At 49.4% G+C, this 15,792-nt stretch overlaps 1 protein-coding gene and 1 long non-coding RNA gene across 2 annotated transcripts; one reads left to right on the forward strand and one right to left on the reverse strand.

Moving 5' to 3' along the window:
• Positions 1–1,046: 1,046 nt before the first annotated feature.
• SOX7 (SRY-box transcription factor 7) lies at positions 1,047–7,830 on the reverse strand. Its single transcript, XM_039876065.1, has 2 exons — positions 7,455–7,830; positions 1,047–3,843 (listed from the first exon to the last, which is right to left on the reverse strand). The coding sequence occupies exons 1-2, from the start codon at positions 7,690–7,692 to the stop codon at positions 2,921–2,923; spliced, it is 1,161 nt and encodes a 386-aa protein (XP_039731999.1). The 5' UTR covers positions 7,693–7,830; the 3' UTR covers positions 1,047–2,920.
• Positions 3,420–6,832, forward strand: LOC120613343 (uncharacterized). The gene is made up of 2 exons (XR_005655673.1): positions 3,420–3,496; positions 6,181–6,832. It is a non-coding gene; the product is annotated as an uncharacterized LOC120613343 (long non-coding RNA).
• Positions 7,831–15,792: the final 7,962 nt, after the last annotated feature.

The following is a 15,792-nucleotide window of genomic DNA, read 5'->3' on the forward strand; positions in this document are numbered from 1 at the left end:
ACTGGACCGCATGTACAGTAATTCCATGTCATGGTAAAAAGCACTAAAAAAGGCACAAAGCCTCTAGCCGTGAGACTGTTAAGCCGTCGCTGCCAACAAATATATGTGACAAGGGCCAAAACCTCAGCCTCCACCAGCCAGGTGGGATAAGTTACACTGTACCACCTCCTGCCCTGGACCTCAGTGTCCCTGGCTGCTCAATGGGGTGGATAGACAACAGGGTCCCACCCGGGGCTGTGGATGAGAAATAGCCCATAAAACTCGCTGTAAAACTCCCTACACCTATAAAGTGCTATTAAAGTAATGACTATAGATTATGATCCAAATTGAAGGAGGGACGTATGCCCAGTTGGGTCGTTCCAAGACCCACTCCTTGGCCCAGAGGGCTTGAGAGAACACAAGACTACCCTTGATTCGAACAAGTTACAACTGCTTCATCGCAGAAGAAAGCCAGACATGGGTGACCTGCATGGGGACTGAGTAATCAGCAGTTTTTTTCCAGGCACTTTTTGGCTGGCATTTCAATCCTAAACCTCACAAGATGTTACATCCTTTAATTGCTGATCCGTGTACTCCTCTGCCTTCTCCACAACATTCCATCAAATTCTGAGAGCACGCGTGTGTTGTTATTACTACATCCATAAATAGGTAGTAAAGAAGGTAATCCAGGTATTTTTCAAGGCTATTTCCAAAAGAAGGAAAAATATATAACAGCCTTAAGTTAGCAAATAAATGGGCAGAACTTCCTATCTTGAATTGATACCCGGTTCTAGTTTATAAGTGTGAAGTCAGGCTGGGGAGGAAATTTTTCTGCAGGTAGGCTAGGAATTGGTCTTTTCTTTCAATATTAATAATAACGATGCTTTCTCTCTTTACCGTAACTCATAAAATGAGCCACATCTACAAGATGACAACTTTTTAAAGTAAAAAAAAAGTCGACATAGAAAACGTTTTGACCAAAACTATAAGTAGCACTGGGTATAATATCTATGCCTCACTTGGAAACATTTTCTTTTTGCAAAACTAGATTTCAAATGATAGAATGGTCATGGTACAAAAAAAAATTTATTTAAATTAAATATTTTAGACAAAATAACATCCACCACTGTTCCAAAGTGTGTGTAGTTCTTAGCAAAAAACGGAACCGTTTAGCTTAATGTCTGCGATCATGTTTTACAAGATTATTAATACATATTCTGAACTGCACCAGTCAATCATATTGTCAACGATTTACTATTTATTACCAAACGTCACATACAGTAATAGTGTAAAGATTAATCATATCTTATAAGTGATTTTACAATAAGTCTCCTTGGAAGGAAAAAAAAGGATCTTTCAACAATACAAAATATAAGGTGAAAATAGTAGAAGAATATATAAAACACTTACATATTTCATACGGGCAATAATATGCTGACATCAAAAGACAAACTACTGCCTTTTCACTCACTTTTAGGTATGTTCCTTCAAAGGAGGTCTGAGAGAAGGACGGAAATGTTTTAGGGGTGGGGTCAAGGCTCAGAAACATTTTCCGAATCACAGTGCATTTCTGTTCTTTGGGAATTAAGTACTATGAGAGTGCAGTGGGGAAGTTGTTTTGAAGTGTTGGCTGAAGATGTTACCGGAAGAACCAGCTGGCTGGTGAGGAGGACGAATTCCCATCCCAGCCATGAGGATCAGGCTTGAAATTTTGAAGTCAGGGGAATCTTTGAATTAGTGGTCAATTCAGGGGTAGAGAAAGAGCAAAGGATGGGGATGGAGTGTGGGATGCAGAATCCCAGGAAGGAGGGAGGGAGATAGAGAGAGCCGGAAGAAAGCTCCTTTTGCATCTGCAGAGGGGAGGGTGTGCTAAAACTTTGCTCAAGAAATCGACACATTCAGATTGGAGGAAATTCTTTTTTAGGTCCCCTGCTTTTTGGGTCATTACGAACAGGGAGTGGACAAGCAGCCAATATCAACAACAGTATCTGATTTAGGCTGCACATACATGAAAGTAAGGGTGTGCGTGAAAGTGTCTGTGTGTGTCACACACTGTATATATTTAGGTTGTGTATAGTCTCTTGAAATGTGTCATAAAAAAAAAAAAACTTTACCTAAAAAATATACTTTTAGAGAAACAGCTTGGGTTCGATCTCATTTTCAATGATACCGTCAACTTTAGTGGTTAATTTCCCAAATCGAGATGACTGTTTTTTCTCAAACTGGAAGAGTCCTTTCGGAAGACTAGGATCATTTTGGAAGGCAGCCCGAGTGCAGAAAGCCTGTGTCCTTAGCTGCCCACGCGGAATTATCACAGGTTACACCTTACTGAGTGTACTGAGTCAAACTTTGTTTTCCTTTTAGTTAGCCTTGAGAGAATCCTAAATTAGAAAACCCCAGAGAAGAATGGATCTTAGGTGTCATCTGTCCCCCACTTCATATATGGAAGGACAGGCTGGAAGGGGAGGAGAGGCCAGTCAAGGTGTCGCCAGCCCTTGCTCTCTTGAGTCCCAGCCCAGGGGTCTCCCCACCTGGAAGATCTAAAGATCAGGCGGGCTGTACCCGCTAAGACTATGTCAGGAGCCAGAGGTGAGAGCGCCGGCTGGGCTTTTCACACATTTGTTTCTGTGATGGGGACAGGGAGGAAAGGTCGTTGAAAATTGTACTTGGGACCAGGATCTTTCAGCAACTACCTTGCCTTATTCCCAGGTATAGCCAGTGAAAATTCGTTTGAAGGAATATACTCAAAATGCAGGCTGCAGGGAGTGGGGCGGGCTGGGAAGGGGCCCGGAGGGAGCACTGGCATGAGCAGAACCCGGTTCGCTGGGGCGGGCTGTGCACACCAGCCCACCGGCGGCAGCACGGCGCAGTCCGCCTCTGCTCAGTGCGCAGAAAGGAGAGTGGCCGCTGCGAGGCAGGGGTGGGCGGGCAGCCTTGGCATCTATGACACGCTGTAGCTGTTGTAGTATGTGGCGGTGGCATCAGCCAGCACGGAGATGAGGCTGGTCTCTGTGGGGCCCGTCGTTGTCACCTGAGAGCCTGGGGCATGCCCACTCAGTGCCACCGCCCCGGCGGCAGAGTCTGGGTGGCCAGGAGTGTTCAAATACTGGTCGAACTCATTGCGATCCATGTCCCCCAGGAGTTCCACCTGGCTCAGTTGATCCAGGGCATCAAAGCCGGGGTGTTCAGGAGGCGGGGAGAGCTGGCCCAGGTGGGCATGGAGGTTGGAGTGAAGAGGGTGGTAGGTGGCAGGGGTGTAATAGGCAGGAGACGGGGGACAGCCGGGTACAGTGGACATCATAGAGACTCCTGGGGACTGGCCCAGGGCTAGGGAGCCCAGGGGGTGGCCGCAGTGAAGGGGGCTGGGGGCGTACTCAGGGGAGTAAGGGGGCCGGGGCAGATGGGGGATGCGGCGGGAGTGCGCATGCTCCTCCTGGCAAGGGGAGGAGAAGAAGGTCTGCTCCGGCTCCAGCACGTCCAGAGGCGACATTTCCGGAGGCGTGGGCAGCCCGTATGGGTAAGTGTCCGAGCTGCCTGGGGTGCCACCGCCGCCCGCTGGCCCCTCGTGGTAGCAGCCCCGCAGGCTGGGCAGGGCGGCGCCCGGGGAGTACTCACCCCTGTCCTCCTTGTCCCCCAGTGCCCCCCGGCCGCCGCCCCGCTTCTCGGGCAGGGCGTTCTGGTCCCGGGAGAGAGAGCTCAGGAGGAAGCCGGGGTCCACGCGCTTGCAGAGGCGCTTGGCCTGCTTCTTCCTGCGCGGACGGTACTTGTAGTTGGGGTAGTCCTGCATGTGCTGCAGGCGCAGCCGCTCCGCCTCGTCCACATAGGGCCTCTTCTGCGACAGCGTCAGCGCTTTCCACGACTTTCCTGCTCACACAAGTCAGAGAAGGCCACTTTCAGTATCTGCGCGGTGGCTGCACCTGTCTCAGACTCGTGCCTCCACGCATCACACATGCACGCGCCCTCCCCCATCCCATCGGTGGTTTCCCCTCTCCACCCAGGGCGGGGAAGACACTGAGCTCCTCGAACCCTCTTCCCAGCCCAGATCCTGCACTTGCAGCGAGGCCAACGCAACCTTCCCGGCCTGCATCCTGCAAAACCACCACAAGCCAACTACACACAGTCACATCACTTCTCATACAAAAGCCACCAGATAACCCGAGCATGTAAACAATGCAGGACTCACAGGGAAAGGCCCACCTGACATAGCCTCAGCCACAGGAGAAAAATATGTGACAGCCATAACACTGATTTGGGCTCCTTTTACCCTTGGACAGGCAATTCTAATTATGAAAACTTTCTGTCTTCGTTGATTATCACTGTTTCTCGGGAAATGATACTATATTATTTATGGCATAAACTTCACAGGCCTTCCCGTGAGGGAACTCAGGCTGAGTCAGACGTTTCACAGATGTAAGTATATTATAGGATCTCACTTAGTAGGTAACAGATGATTATCCCTTACATCTGAAGGTCAAGTAGAACCCGGCTCTTTGAAGAACCCTGACCATGGCCAGAACACTAGCATCTGCCTGCACCATGTATGTTATGCTTGCATGCACGCGCACACACACACACGCATGCTACAGCTTCCAGCCATCTACTTAGGACCTTTTGACCATGGCAGGGACACCTGCTTGACCACTGACTTTCCATACAGAAGCAAAACCCTTAACTTCCCCAGGTCACTATTTTACTCACTAGAAAATATATAGTGATGCAACCCAACTCAAAACTCTCTCTTTAAAAAGCATTGCACACACGTATCCCACTGGTGCTAAAATGTTGGTTTCACTTGTATTTCTTTTTCCTCCTTACTTGCTTGTGTGTTGTTTATAAGTTGCTGTAGTGTCTCTTTTTCAGCTCTCAAAGTGCATTTGTACATCCCTCCAGCTGCAGCAACCTTTTCTGAAGGTCACGTCTGGATCCCTTAGATTGTTAGCCCCTAGAGCGGACTCAAATTCTAAAACTTTGACAAGTTTCCCCATTACTCTAATGTTGCCTGAAGTTTGAGAGCCACTAACCTGGAGGATAGGCTCGGGGACCACATCTCCCACTGAGAGCCCTCTGCAGGGGGCCAAGTACAGAGATGTGTGTATGGCCACCCTCCCTCAGTGCCTGCGATGGCTGACTCTGCACACTAGGCCCTCAGAGGGGGCTGGAGGAGGGTGATTATTGAAGGCGTTCTGCCTCCTGGGATGAAAGTCTATATAACTATTCTGACAGTCGACAATTAATATAATTAGCTGTCACTTAAAAGGGCAACTTGAAAAGTGTTAGGAACTCCAGATTTGGGGGTAGTCCTCAGTTCCTAGCCTGGGCTTGAAGCTACAAAGTTGTTACAGGAGGCCCAAGATCCAGACACCCCACACCCTGCCCGTGGACTGACTATTATAAAATGTGACTCTAGTTTTTAACTGTATCTGGATGTTGCAGTATTAATAAAATACAGGTTCATTTTAAATGCCACTAAACATGTAGCTGCCTTTATGTGCTTTCTCATTCAAAATGTGTAAAAAAAAAAAAAAATCAAACTAGTGCTACTGGGTGAAGTTTTTAATGTTAAACATTAGAAAACTTATAGTCAAAAAAATTGGGACTCTCACATCCAGTCCTTTCTTTGCCTGGGTCAGAAAGGAAAGGGCTGGGCAAGATCATGGGGGTGCAACTAGGTCATCCTGCTGCTCCCCTATGAATAGATTAGAAAGTTCATATTTTAAAAAAGCAACACCAGGTTGGTTTCCCTCACCCAGTGCCAAGGGCTGTGTGGTTAAGCAGGAAGGAATCAGTGTCTTTCCTGCAAAATGAACTGTAACCTCGGAAAGCCTAAGTGCAAATAGACAGCAGGGATCAGCTTACAGGAGGCATTTGTCACCCAAGTCCCTTTGCCTACCCTTTCCCTGGAAGCAGGCAGGCTCACCCCTACAAGGCTCCGCAACCTGAGTTCTCCTGGGTCTGCAACAGACACCCAACTCTATCCTGGTCACAAGAGCTCTGTTTGAGTAATAGGCACAGCATCTAGGGCTCACCAAAAAACTTTTAGGGCTCACAAAAAAAAAAAAAAAAGTGTCTCGTTTCTTTAGCAATCTGAGAAAAAATCTGAACATTCAGGTGTCAAGGAAAATGTTTTATTGTATATATTAATGTATTTGCCTTTTTGCCAACACAGTGTAAAACACAATTTTAAATATTTTTATTTTTTAGGGAGGAAGGTCCCCCCTGAAATGTCCTGGGCAGAGTGAGCCGGGAGGCTCGCCTGTGGGTAGGAGGCGCTTTGAAACCAGCACTCCAGCAACTGCTTTGAAAGGGTGTCCAGACTGCAGGAGGGACCCTCTCTGCGGGCCTGTGGCTTTAGCCAGCAGAAGCCGGGGCCTCACTCCATGGTTCGCATCCGGAAAGAGCCCAGAGCTCCAACGGAAAAAGAAAAACGAAAAGGAAAACGGCTCCAATCGTTCTAGGCCTGGAGTGGTTGGGGAGGGCAGAGACAACCTCGGGTGACCACACTGTCCCTCCTCACAGGGCTTGGCATCCGCTGCACACACAAAGTACTTTGAAAGGTTTCCACCCATTAAAACGAAAAAAAAAAAAAAAAACCCCTAACACAAGGGGCTAAAGAAGTTAGGAGTAGGGAGGAGTTGAAAAGTGCTCAGCTCCAGACAGAAGAGAGACAAGAAACCCCGATGAGAAATCCGGCTTTTTCGACGTGCCCTAATATCCTCTCTCTGGGCGCCCCTGTCCCCAGTCCAGACACTGCATCATCACTCGGGGAGCAACACCTCCCGGGATCCAGGACAGACCCTCACTGGCCCCTAAACATCAGGAACAGATAATCTAAAATCCTGCGATTGAGAGGGAAGGTCTGGAATGGAGTTTATTTGCGCAGACTTTTATTATCTATCTATCTATCTATCTATCTATCTATCTATCTATCTATCTTTTATTATTTTTGCTTTTGCTTTAATAATCAAAACAGGGATGGGTTCCCGCAAGGTCTTGCTTCACAATATTCGTTAATAAGTAAGTTACAATCTCCCTCCGTGCTGGTGCCAGTGGTAACGCTTGGGGAATGATGAGTTTCCCACTCCGGTATTACTAGCAAACGCCAGGCGTTCCACCTCGTCTCGGCGTTTCCGTCCCGGCCTATCTGAGCGCGCGGGTCCGCCTGCGCTGGCGACCCGGGGCCTGAATGCTGCCAGGCCTTGTCTGTCCTCTAGGGACCCCAATTCCGCTCCCGTCCTCGAGAGTGGACCTGCCGGGCCAACCCCAGCGGGCCGCGCGGTTTCACTTTGAGTCTTGCCAAGGTGTCCCTGCTCTGAATCCTGGCCCCCGCGAGCACACCCACGCGTGCACAGATGCCAGCCTCGCGGGCACAGGGGCGCTCGCATTTCCCGCGCGTCCCCACACGCCAGGTCCTGTTTCGCTCGGCGCGCGTTCCCCAGGCGGCTTCTGCCCGCGCCCCTCGCCCGCCCGCTACTCACCCAGCATCTTGCTGAGCTCGGCGTTGTGCAGGTCCGGGTTCTGCACCGCCAGACGTTTCCTCTCATCCTTGGCCCACACCATGAAGGCGTTCATGGGCCGCCGGATACGGCTCTCCGAGCCCTTGTCCCCCGGCGGGCGAGTGGAGGACGGCGGCGACAGCCCATCCGACAGTTCGGTTTCCAGTGCCGGGCACTCGAGCCCCTCGGGCCACGAGTAAGTTCCCAGCAGCGAGGCCATGGCTGCGCGGGGGTCGCCTCGCTTCTCCTCGCGGGGCCGGTGCTGACCTGGCCCTCGCACGGGTCGGGGCGTTCAACCTGGCCCGCAGCCGCGGCCCGGCCCCTTATTTATCAGCTTCGGATGGTCGCGTCTTCCAATAGCACTCGAAGGCGGCGCGGCCCCTCCCTCTGTCTCCGCGCGGCCCCCTCCCTGCGTCCAACCTGCCGGGAGGGGAAGTGGGAAGGAGGGCCGCTTCCCCGCGCCCGCCCCCAGCCCGCCCCTCCGCCTCCTGGTTCCCGGTTCGCTCCCGGGGATCTGCGCCCCGCCGCCCCCGGGCCGCCTGCCGTTCCGCCCGCTCCGGGCGCAGGTGCCGCAGAGCCGGGAGACGGGCGCCCGCCGCAGTCGCTTCGCCCGGTAGCGGGAGCCGGACTCCAGCCCCCTGGCCGACACCTCCCGCGGCCAGACTCCACCAACGCCTCCCGCGCGTGGAATCCTACGGAGAACCGAAGCCAAACAGGTTTCGCTGGGAATGGCCGGGCGCGAGAGACATTGACCATGAATCCCCCCAGAGTAGCATGTGAACCGTTCTTAAGAGAACACACCTACTGGTTTGCTAAAATGACCCGGGTCCCCAGCCAACTTTGGCGGCCGCCAGAGTCTGGCAAGGCTGGGGTCGGATCCTGCATCGGGTTCTACTCAGTGCCCAGCCCAGGGCCCCCCTCGACGCCCAGGCTATCGGGAGAGCACCGCCGCGTTCTCAGTTATTCCCTCGGCCATCTCATTTCTCTCTCCTTACACGCCTTTGCCCCATCCCACCCCAGTCTCCGGCATCCGGGTCTCCAGCTCCCTTCCCTCTCTAGCTCTCCTCTCGAAGAATTCCCTTCTTGTATTTTCTTTTTCCCCTCCCACCAGCTCCCATCGAGCGAGGGGAGCCCCCCGCCCCGCCTCCCCTACGGCTTTGGCATGACTTGGGAGCTCCCGAGTTCTCCTCATCCTGACACTCCAAGGTGGACCGGGCTGCAGGTTCTGGGCCTGCACTTAACTCGGGCTGGGAGCTTACTGCTGTCCTTTGAGAACTCGAACCCCCTGCCACGGACGGCAGGTCCCGCGTCACCCTGTCTTGTGTGAGTGGGGCACATCCCTGGCTCTTCAGCGCCGGGCACACAGTAGGCGCTCAAGAACTGCCAAATAAGTGGATGAATAAATGAGTGAGTAAATATGGCTTAGACACACCCTACTGTATAAAACACAGCAATCATAAAACTTAACTAGATCCCCGAATTCAACCCACGAATATTTACTGAGCGCAGCAATCCCTGTGCAGTGCTCCACAGAAACGACCCTAAAAGGAAGTAGCATTGTCATGGGAGGACTGTGGGGTCTGGAGTCGGGAACTGTCTTCGGTGTTTGGGTTACTTAATGAGAGACTCTGAGAAAGTCGGGTGTATCTCGAGGCCTCCTTTCCGAATCCTAAAGTCAGGACAGTAACGAAGACTGATCCCATGGGGCTGTTGCGAAGATTTGGTATATAATATATGTGAAGCTCAAACTCCATACCTGGTGGCAGATATTAATATAACTCTAGACATAGAGCCCATAAGTTCTAAGTCCAGATTTTAATGTCCCAACGCGCAGTGACTGAGTTCACGGGTGCCTTGGGTGCAATATGCACTCCAGGGCGGGCCCCACAGCTAAAACATAGCAAGTGGATGGAGAAATGCAATTTCTCCGTTTTTAACCTAATTTTAATCTCTAAAGCCCGGATAATTTTCATCTGAGACCAGGCTTTCCGCATAAAGTAGATTGCTTAGTTTTCCTCTACCTTCCAGCCAGGATCGAGCGGCAGCACCCTAGGCCCATTCGTTCCAACCCGCTGCTCTCGCGGTCCAGGGCTGACCAGCAAAGGGCGCGGCGCAGCGCTGGCTGGAATGTGGGTTTCCCGTAGCCGGAGAGCATCTTGGAACCCAGGGCGGAGCGGCGGGGCTGGCTGGCGCCGGGGACTGAGCTGGGAGTGGGAGAGGTTTGCGGATAGAATGTGTCCACGGTCCAGGCGGACTTCCCTACCCCGGGAAGCCTAGGCCATTTCCCGTGTCGGACCCTTTTGCCAGAAATTCCTTTAGAAAAATCCCTGACTAGAATGCTCTGGGAACCGCGGGGAGCTAGGGCCACGCCTGGCCCAGGAAGGGCAGCTCCTTGGTGGGAGGAGGTAGGGGTTGGAGAAGGGATCCCTGCAGAGGGACTTGCGCAGCAGCCGAAAACCGCTGGGAGGACTTGACTCCTGCTCTTTCTAACCCACTGCCGCTGCAGGGTGATTACAGTGCCTCTCAGCGTCAGAGACCTCTAGGGGACAGGGTATTTTTGCAGGCCGCTGATGTCCCCACTCTGGTCCCAGCCTCTGGCGTCCTCCCTGCGCGGTTCCTGAGCAGAGCGCGCGCGGTGGGGCCGCGCCCAGGCACCAGGTTAGGAAGATGCGCGGGCCCCTGGGAGCGCAGAGCGGTCAAGTTGGGTCCTACAGACCCAAGGCGAAAATGGAGAAAACAGCGGGGGCGGGCGCGGAGAGGATATGTGTTGTGTTTGTTGATTCCAATCGTTTAATTTCTTGTATTTCGTCCGCAAAGAGCACTCGGGCCTGGGTTGTCCAGGACCCAGATGTTAACCGCCACATTGCTGGCACGGACGCGGTCCCGAGCGTGTGAGCTGTCTGCACGCGGGAACCCGGGCTCTATCACTCGTTCCATTCCTTCATTTCTTCATTAATTTGCCCCCATGCATTGATTCACTTGGGCAGCTCTATGCGAGAGTGCACTGGTGCGGGCGGTGCTAAGGTGTGAGGGGTCAATGTGACCCCTCCACCTCTCTGGTCATTACGACCTTGAGTCCTCCTGAGCTCCGCGTAGACCCCAAGTATCCCTAAAGCCCGGGTTTCGGAGCGCTGAGCGATATGGCCAGGGCTGGCGCCCTCCGAGGCATCCGCAACACCTGCTCTGACCAGCGCTGGAACAAGACCGCGGCCACTTGTTAAGAGGGGCTCATCGGTCGAGGCTCGGCTCAGTGAATTCGTAAGCAACTGAAACAAGAAGGGTAGAGACGGAAGGGCTGCGGGTCCTGCGGGTGCTTGAACCCGCAGGGAGGGAGGGAGGGACTCGGGGGCACAGTGGACACCGCGCTGCACCACGCAGTGGACCTGTCAGCACACACCCGTGAGCTTCCTTTTCTGGTGCTCGTTGCGTAAAACGCGCTCTCCGGTCCTCTCAAGTGATTTTTTTCTTTCCTTCTTTTCCTTTCTTTTTCTTTTTCCTTTTATCGTTCCTTGCTTCCCTACTTTTGTTCCTCCCTCCCCTCCGCTCCCCTCCTCTCTCCCCTCTCTCTTTCCCTCTCTCTCTCCTCCCTCCCATTTCTTTCTTTACCTCTGTTGTTCGCCGAACTTTGGTTCCAGGAGCACAGGGCTCGAAGTCAGAACCCGGAGTGCAAGTCGGGACAGCTTCCTAGCAGTATGATGATAGTTCATTTACCTGATCTTAGCCTGATTCTTCACCTGTAAAATGGAGATAATACAAGATTACTAACAGTGTTTGTGAAAGCACTATATTTTAAAGAAATGTGAAATGTTATAAAATAATGAATGGATGAAAATTTAAGTAAAATTAGTAGGGTTGGGTCTCCATAACTTCCTCCTCAAGGAGCTTTCCTTGATCTATTTCCTTACTCTATTACAGACTGAAGAACATCAGTGACTCTAACTAAGGCTCTGGTCCAGAACAAGCTCAGTGCTGTTACAGTGGGCTGGCAGGGCCACAGCTCGCGGCCCTTGTCTTTGCAATAGTTGTGTGCATGTGTTTTGCTGGATCTTTTTGTCCCTCACAGCAGGCTGGAGGTGGAAATCATCATCACCACCATTATCTTTACTCACACGGACTTATCCATACTTAATTGACAGTTTTTGCAAAACTCGTTCTCTGGCTCATCTGCGCCTCTACACAGCCCTCTCTGCAAAGTAGGCAACCCAAGTTTGAATATTAAGCTGTTTTTCCAGCCTTACCTGCAGCCTGGAAGTGGCAGATCAAAGACCTGAACACACTTCTCCAGTGTTCACGCCTTTGCTCCCTGGTTCCAGGGCTGCTCCTGGCTCATCTCCCAGCTTCCCACCCTCACCAGAGTCCCAGATCAGAGAGAAGGGCTTCTCACTAGCTGCAGGGTCTCCCCCTGACCTTGTGCCCTCTCCAAGTTCGGTGGAGACCTTTCCTTATCCAAAGGGCACTTTAATAAGTTCAAGGTAATGTGAAAAGCAAATGGGCAAACTGTTTTGACTACAGGCGAGGTGTATGCTAGAGAGCTGGAAACTGGACCCAAGCCTGCCAGCTGCCCTCTCTCCCACCCCTCACAGCTAGTCTAGAGGACAGTAGCCCTGCCTTCCCTCCAAGAAGCTGTGCTCAGAGTGTCACTCTTCTCACCCACAGAAATCTCTTCATAGTCGTTTAGGAGAAATTCATCAAGGTCTCTTATTTAGAGTAATTTGGAGGAATTCGACTATACAACATGGATTTAAGAAGTACCTATAGGCTTAGTGGTAGTTTGAAATCCATCCATTAAACCAATCTCATAAGCTAAACAAATAAATATCCTCAACTTCTCACACCAGAATTGTTGGCTCATGACAGAGTTCTTTGTGATGAGAACTATCAGCATTGCCTCTGTAATAATGTCAGTCATTACAGTGAACTGGAAGCAGACAGGACACAAGGACACCTGGACAAATTTACAGTATTTTGGATTTATTGATTTTTCTACTGGTAACTAGGGGAAAAAGAATAGGGTTTCCAGATGACATTGCTTCTGCATGTCATCCCTGACAACATCCAAACCTGGTTATAAGAGGGACTTAATAGTAACCAGACACAGGGGTACAGAGACCCAAATTTTCTTGGGGTACCCCAGATCAGACATCCTGGTTACAGCAGAATCCCCACTTTGCACATGCAAGTTTGTCTCTTATTAATCATGTCTCCCAATGAATGCTGGGAATAACCCAGACTTGGAGCCAGATGACGTGAGTCCAGTCCCAACTGCCACCACTGGCTGTGCACATTTGAGCATGTCACTTACCCAGGGCACAGGGTAAAGAGCCTCATGGGCGCAGGGATATGAAGGCTCGTCTCTGTGTGTACATTCTCACGGCAGCACTGAGATAAGCCAACGCTCGCTCTGGGGTTCGTGTGTGCTTCTCCCTAGCACTGAGGGCCGGGGAATTCCATCAAGAACAAACCTTTTCTATGTTAATTTTCTCACACTCCGCTCTGAACAATGATCGGTTTTCCTTCTGTAAGGAGGAAGGATTACAGCACTGAAATGAGCTTCATTTGGTTGGTGAGAAGCTAAACTTGCAGACAAATTTAAATGGGAAAGCCAACAAATTACAAGAAAAACTAACAATTGGTTCAAGGTGGGGTATGTTTGTATCTCTTTATCCTATTGTCTCTTCTTTCCACATGCCTATGAGGAAGAAGGGAAGCTGACTAGAAAATGCCTATAGATAATACAAAATGAAAAATAAGTCTTTTCTTAGGCTACCTATACACACGTCTGATTTCCAGGTAAATAGCATCAGGCTAATGACTGACATTGAGGCATTACTGATAGAGATCTCATCACAGAGAATTCTATCATCCGCCAACAATTCGGATGTGAGAAGCCAAGAATACCTATTCATTTAGGTATGAGGTTGCTTTAATGGATGGACTTCAAACTACCATTATCTTTTTTAAAATAAAATGTCCATCAAAATACAGTATGCCTACAGAGAAGTACAGAGATGGTGTGTGCTGGCTGTGATGTCATAGCGTGAACACATCTGTGTAAATAGTGTTCAGGTCCTGAAACAGAATGTTACCAGTCCCACTATTTTAAGGTCCCTTTACCCCCCACCAAAAAAAAAATTGTAAGTTTCTTTAGGGTAGGGACTGAGTATCATGCTGTTTTAAAATATAGTACATTAATAGAAAATTTGAAGTATAGTAAGGCCAACACCTTTGCCATTAGAAAGCTAGTTATTCACAGTTCCCAAGAAGGGCACATCATGCCATGGGGGCCATATGGGGAAACACTGGGAGAGGGGAAACTGTGGGCAAGAGCCTTTATTGTGGTTTCCTTGGAAAGGAACAGGTGAGGGAGGGGAAGCAGACTTAGGCTCAGCTAGTCTGAATAATTCCAGTGGGCACTGGGGTGTAAGCACATCCCTAGTTGCCAGGTACCTGGCCTTCGGATAATTAGGGCAAGTGGATAGTGGCTGAGAGTGCGTGTGGGTTTGTATGAAAAGTGCACTAGCAGGCGAGTTATTATCAGTAGAAACTGGCTAGCCCTGGGAGGGACAGTCCCTCGGTCAGCGAGGCCCCAGATGTCAAAGCATCATCATACAGACAATAAATGACATGGTTAATACATACTCATTTTCAACACTCCAGAACCTAAAATAATGTGTTGCATGTAATGGGCACTCAGTGAAAAGGGAAAGAAAGAATGGGGGACTGCAGAAGGGGCAGTATACAGTTGGGCAACAAGAGGGCTGCCTTTAATAGCCTCACTGGCACCAAGCACTCGAGTGAGTTGCCCACAGCAACTCATGGGAAGAGGCTTCATTCAACAGCTCCTGGATTTATATTCAGAAAGTTGGGACGTCTCTGCAGTCTTAGATGTCCCTTTACGAAGACTTCATTGGGAAATGTGCCCCTCATTCAACACATCCCCTTAGACTAGCTATCTAAATTGGTCCTTGAACCATTCGCCCTGTATTTCTGCTAGTATGTGACAATATCCAAGAAGGGATGTGCTAGTTATCTATTGTTGTGTGATAAACCACCCCAAACTTAAGTAGTACAAACAACTATTATGTGCCTCAGTGCCTCTAGGGTCAAGAATCTGGTAGTGTACAGTGAGGATGTCTGCTTCATGATGTCAGATGAGGTCTCAGCTAAAAAGACATGAATGACTGGAAGTAACTTGAATGGTTAGGAGCTGTAACCATCTGGAAGCTTCTTCACCATCTGGCACCAGGGCTGGGATGACTCAAAGGCTGGGCTAAGCTGGGACCGTTAACCAGTGTATATCAATGGCTTTTCCATATTGTTTTCCAGCACTGTTTGTTGAAAAGACTGTCCTTTCGCCATGGTCTTGGTACGCTTGTCAAAAAACATTTGTGTGTGTGTGTGTGTGTGTGTGTGTGTGTGTGTGTGTGTGTGTGTAAAGCTTAAAGCATTAGGAATAAATCCCACTTAGTTGTGGTATATAATCCTTTCATTGTGCTGTTGAATTCAGTTTTCTAGTATTTTGTGAAGGATATTTTTGCATCTATATTCACAAGGGTTATTAGTCTGCAGTTTTCCTTGGCTTTGGTATCAGGGTAACAGTGACCTCACAGAATAAGTTTGGAAGTGTTACCTCCCTCTTTAATCTTTAGAATTTGAGAAAGATTGTAGTTAATTCTTCTTTAACTGTTTGTTAGAATTCATCTGTGAAGCCATCTGGTCCTGAGCTTTCCTTTGTTGGGAGAGTTTTGGTTACTGATTCAATCTCCTTACTAGTTTTAGCTCTATTCAGATTTTTTATTTCTTCATGATTTAGTTTTAGTAAGTTGTGTGTTTATAGGAACTTATTCATTTCATCTAGCTTATCCAATTTGTTGGTATACAATTGTTCATAGTACTCTCTTATAAGAGAGACCTTATATACTTTTTATTTATGTAGAATTTGTAGTAGTGTCCCCTCTTTCATTTCTGATTTTAGTTATCTGAATCTTCTCTTATTAGTCAGTCTAGTTAAAAGTTTGTCAACTTTGATCTTTAATAAGAATCAACTCGGTTTTGTTGAAGTTCTGTTTTTCTATTCTCTATTAGTTTATCTCTTCTTCAGTCTTACTGTTTCCTTCTGCTAGCTTTGGGTTTAGTTTACTCTTTTTTCTTTAAGGTATAGAGTTAGACTGTTGATTTGAGACCTTTTTCTTTTTTAGTGTAAGCATTGCAGCTATAATTTTCCCTCTTAACACTGCTTCCTTTCACTGAATCTGATAAGGTTTGGTAAATTGTGCTATCGTTTTTGTTTGTCTCAATATTTCCCAATCCCCCTTGTGAT

Source organism: Pteropus medius, unplaced genomic scaffold (assembly GCF_902729225.1).
Source record: "Pteropus medius unplaced genomic scaffold, Ma_sr-lr_union100, whole genome shotgun sequence".
Taxonomy (NCBI): Eukaryota; Metazoa; Chordata; class Mammalia; order Chiroptera; family Pteropodidae; genus Pteropus; species Pteropus medius.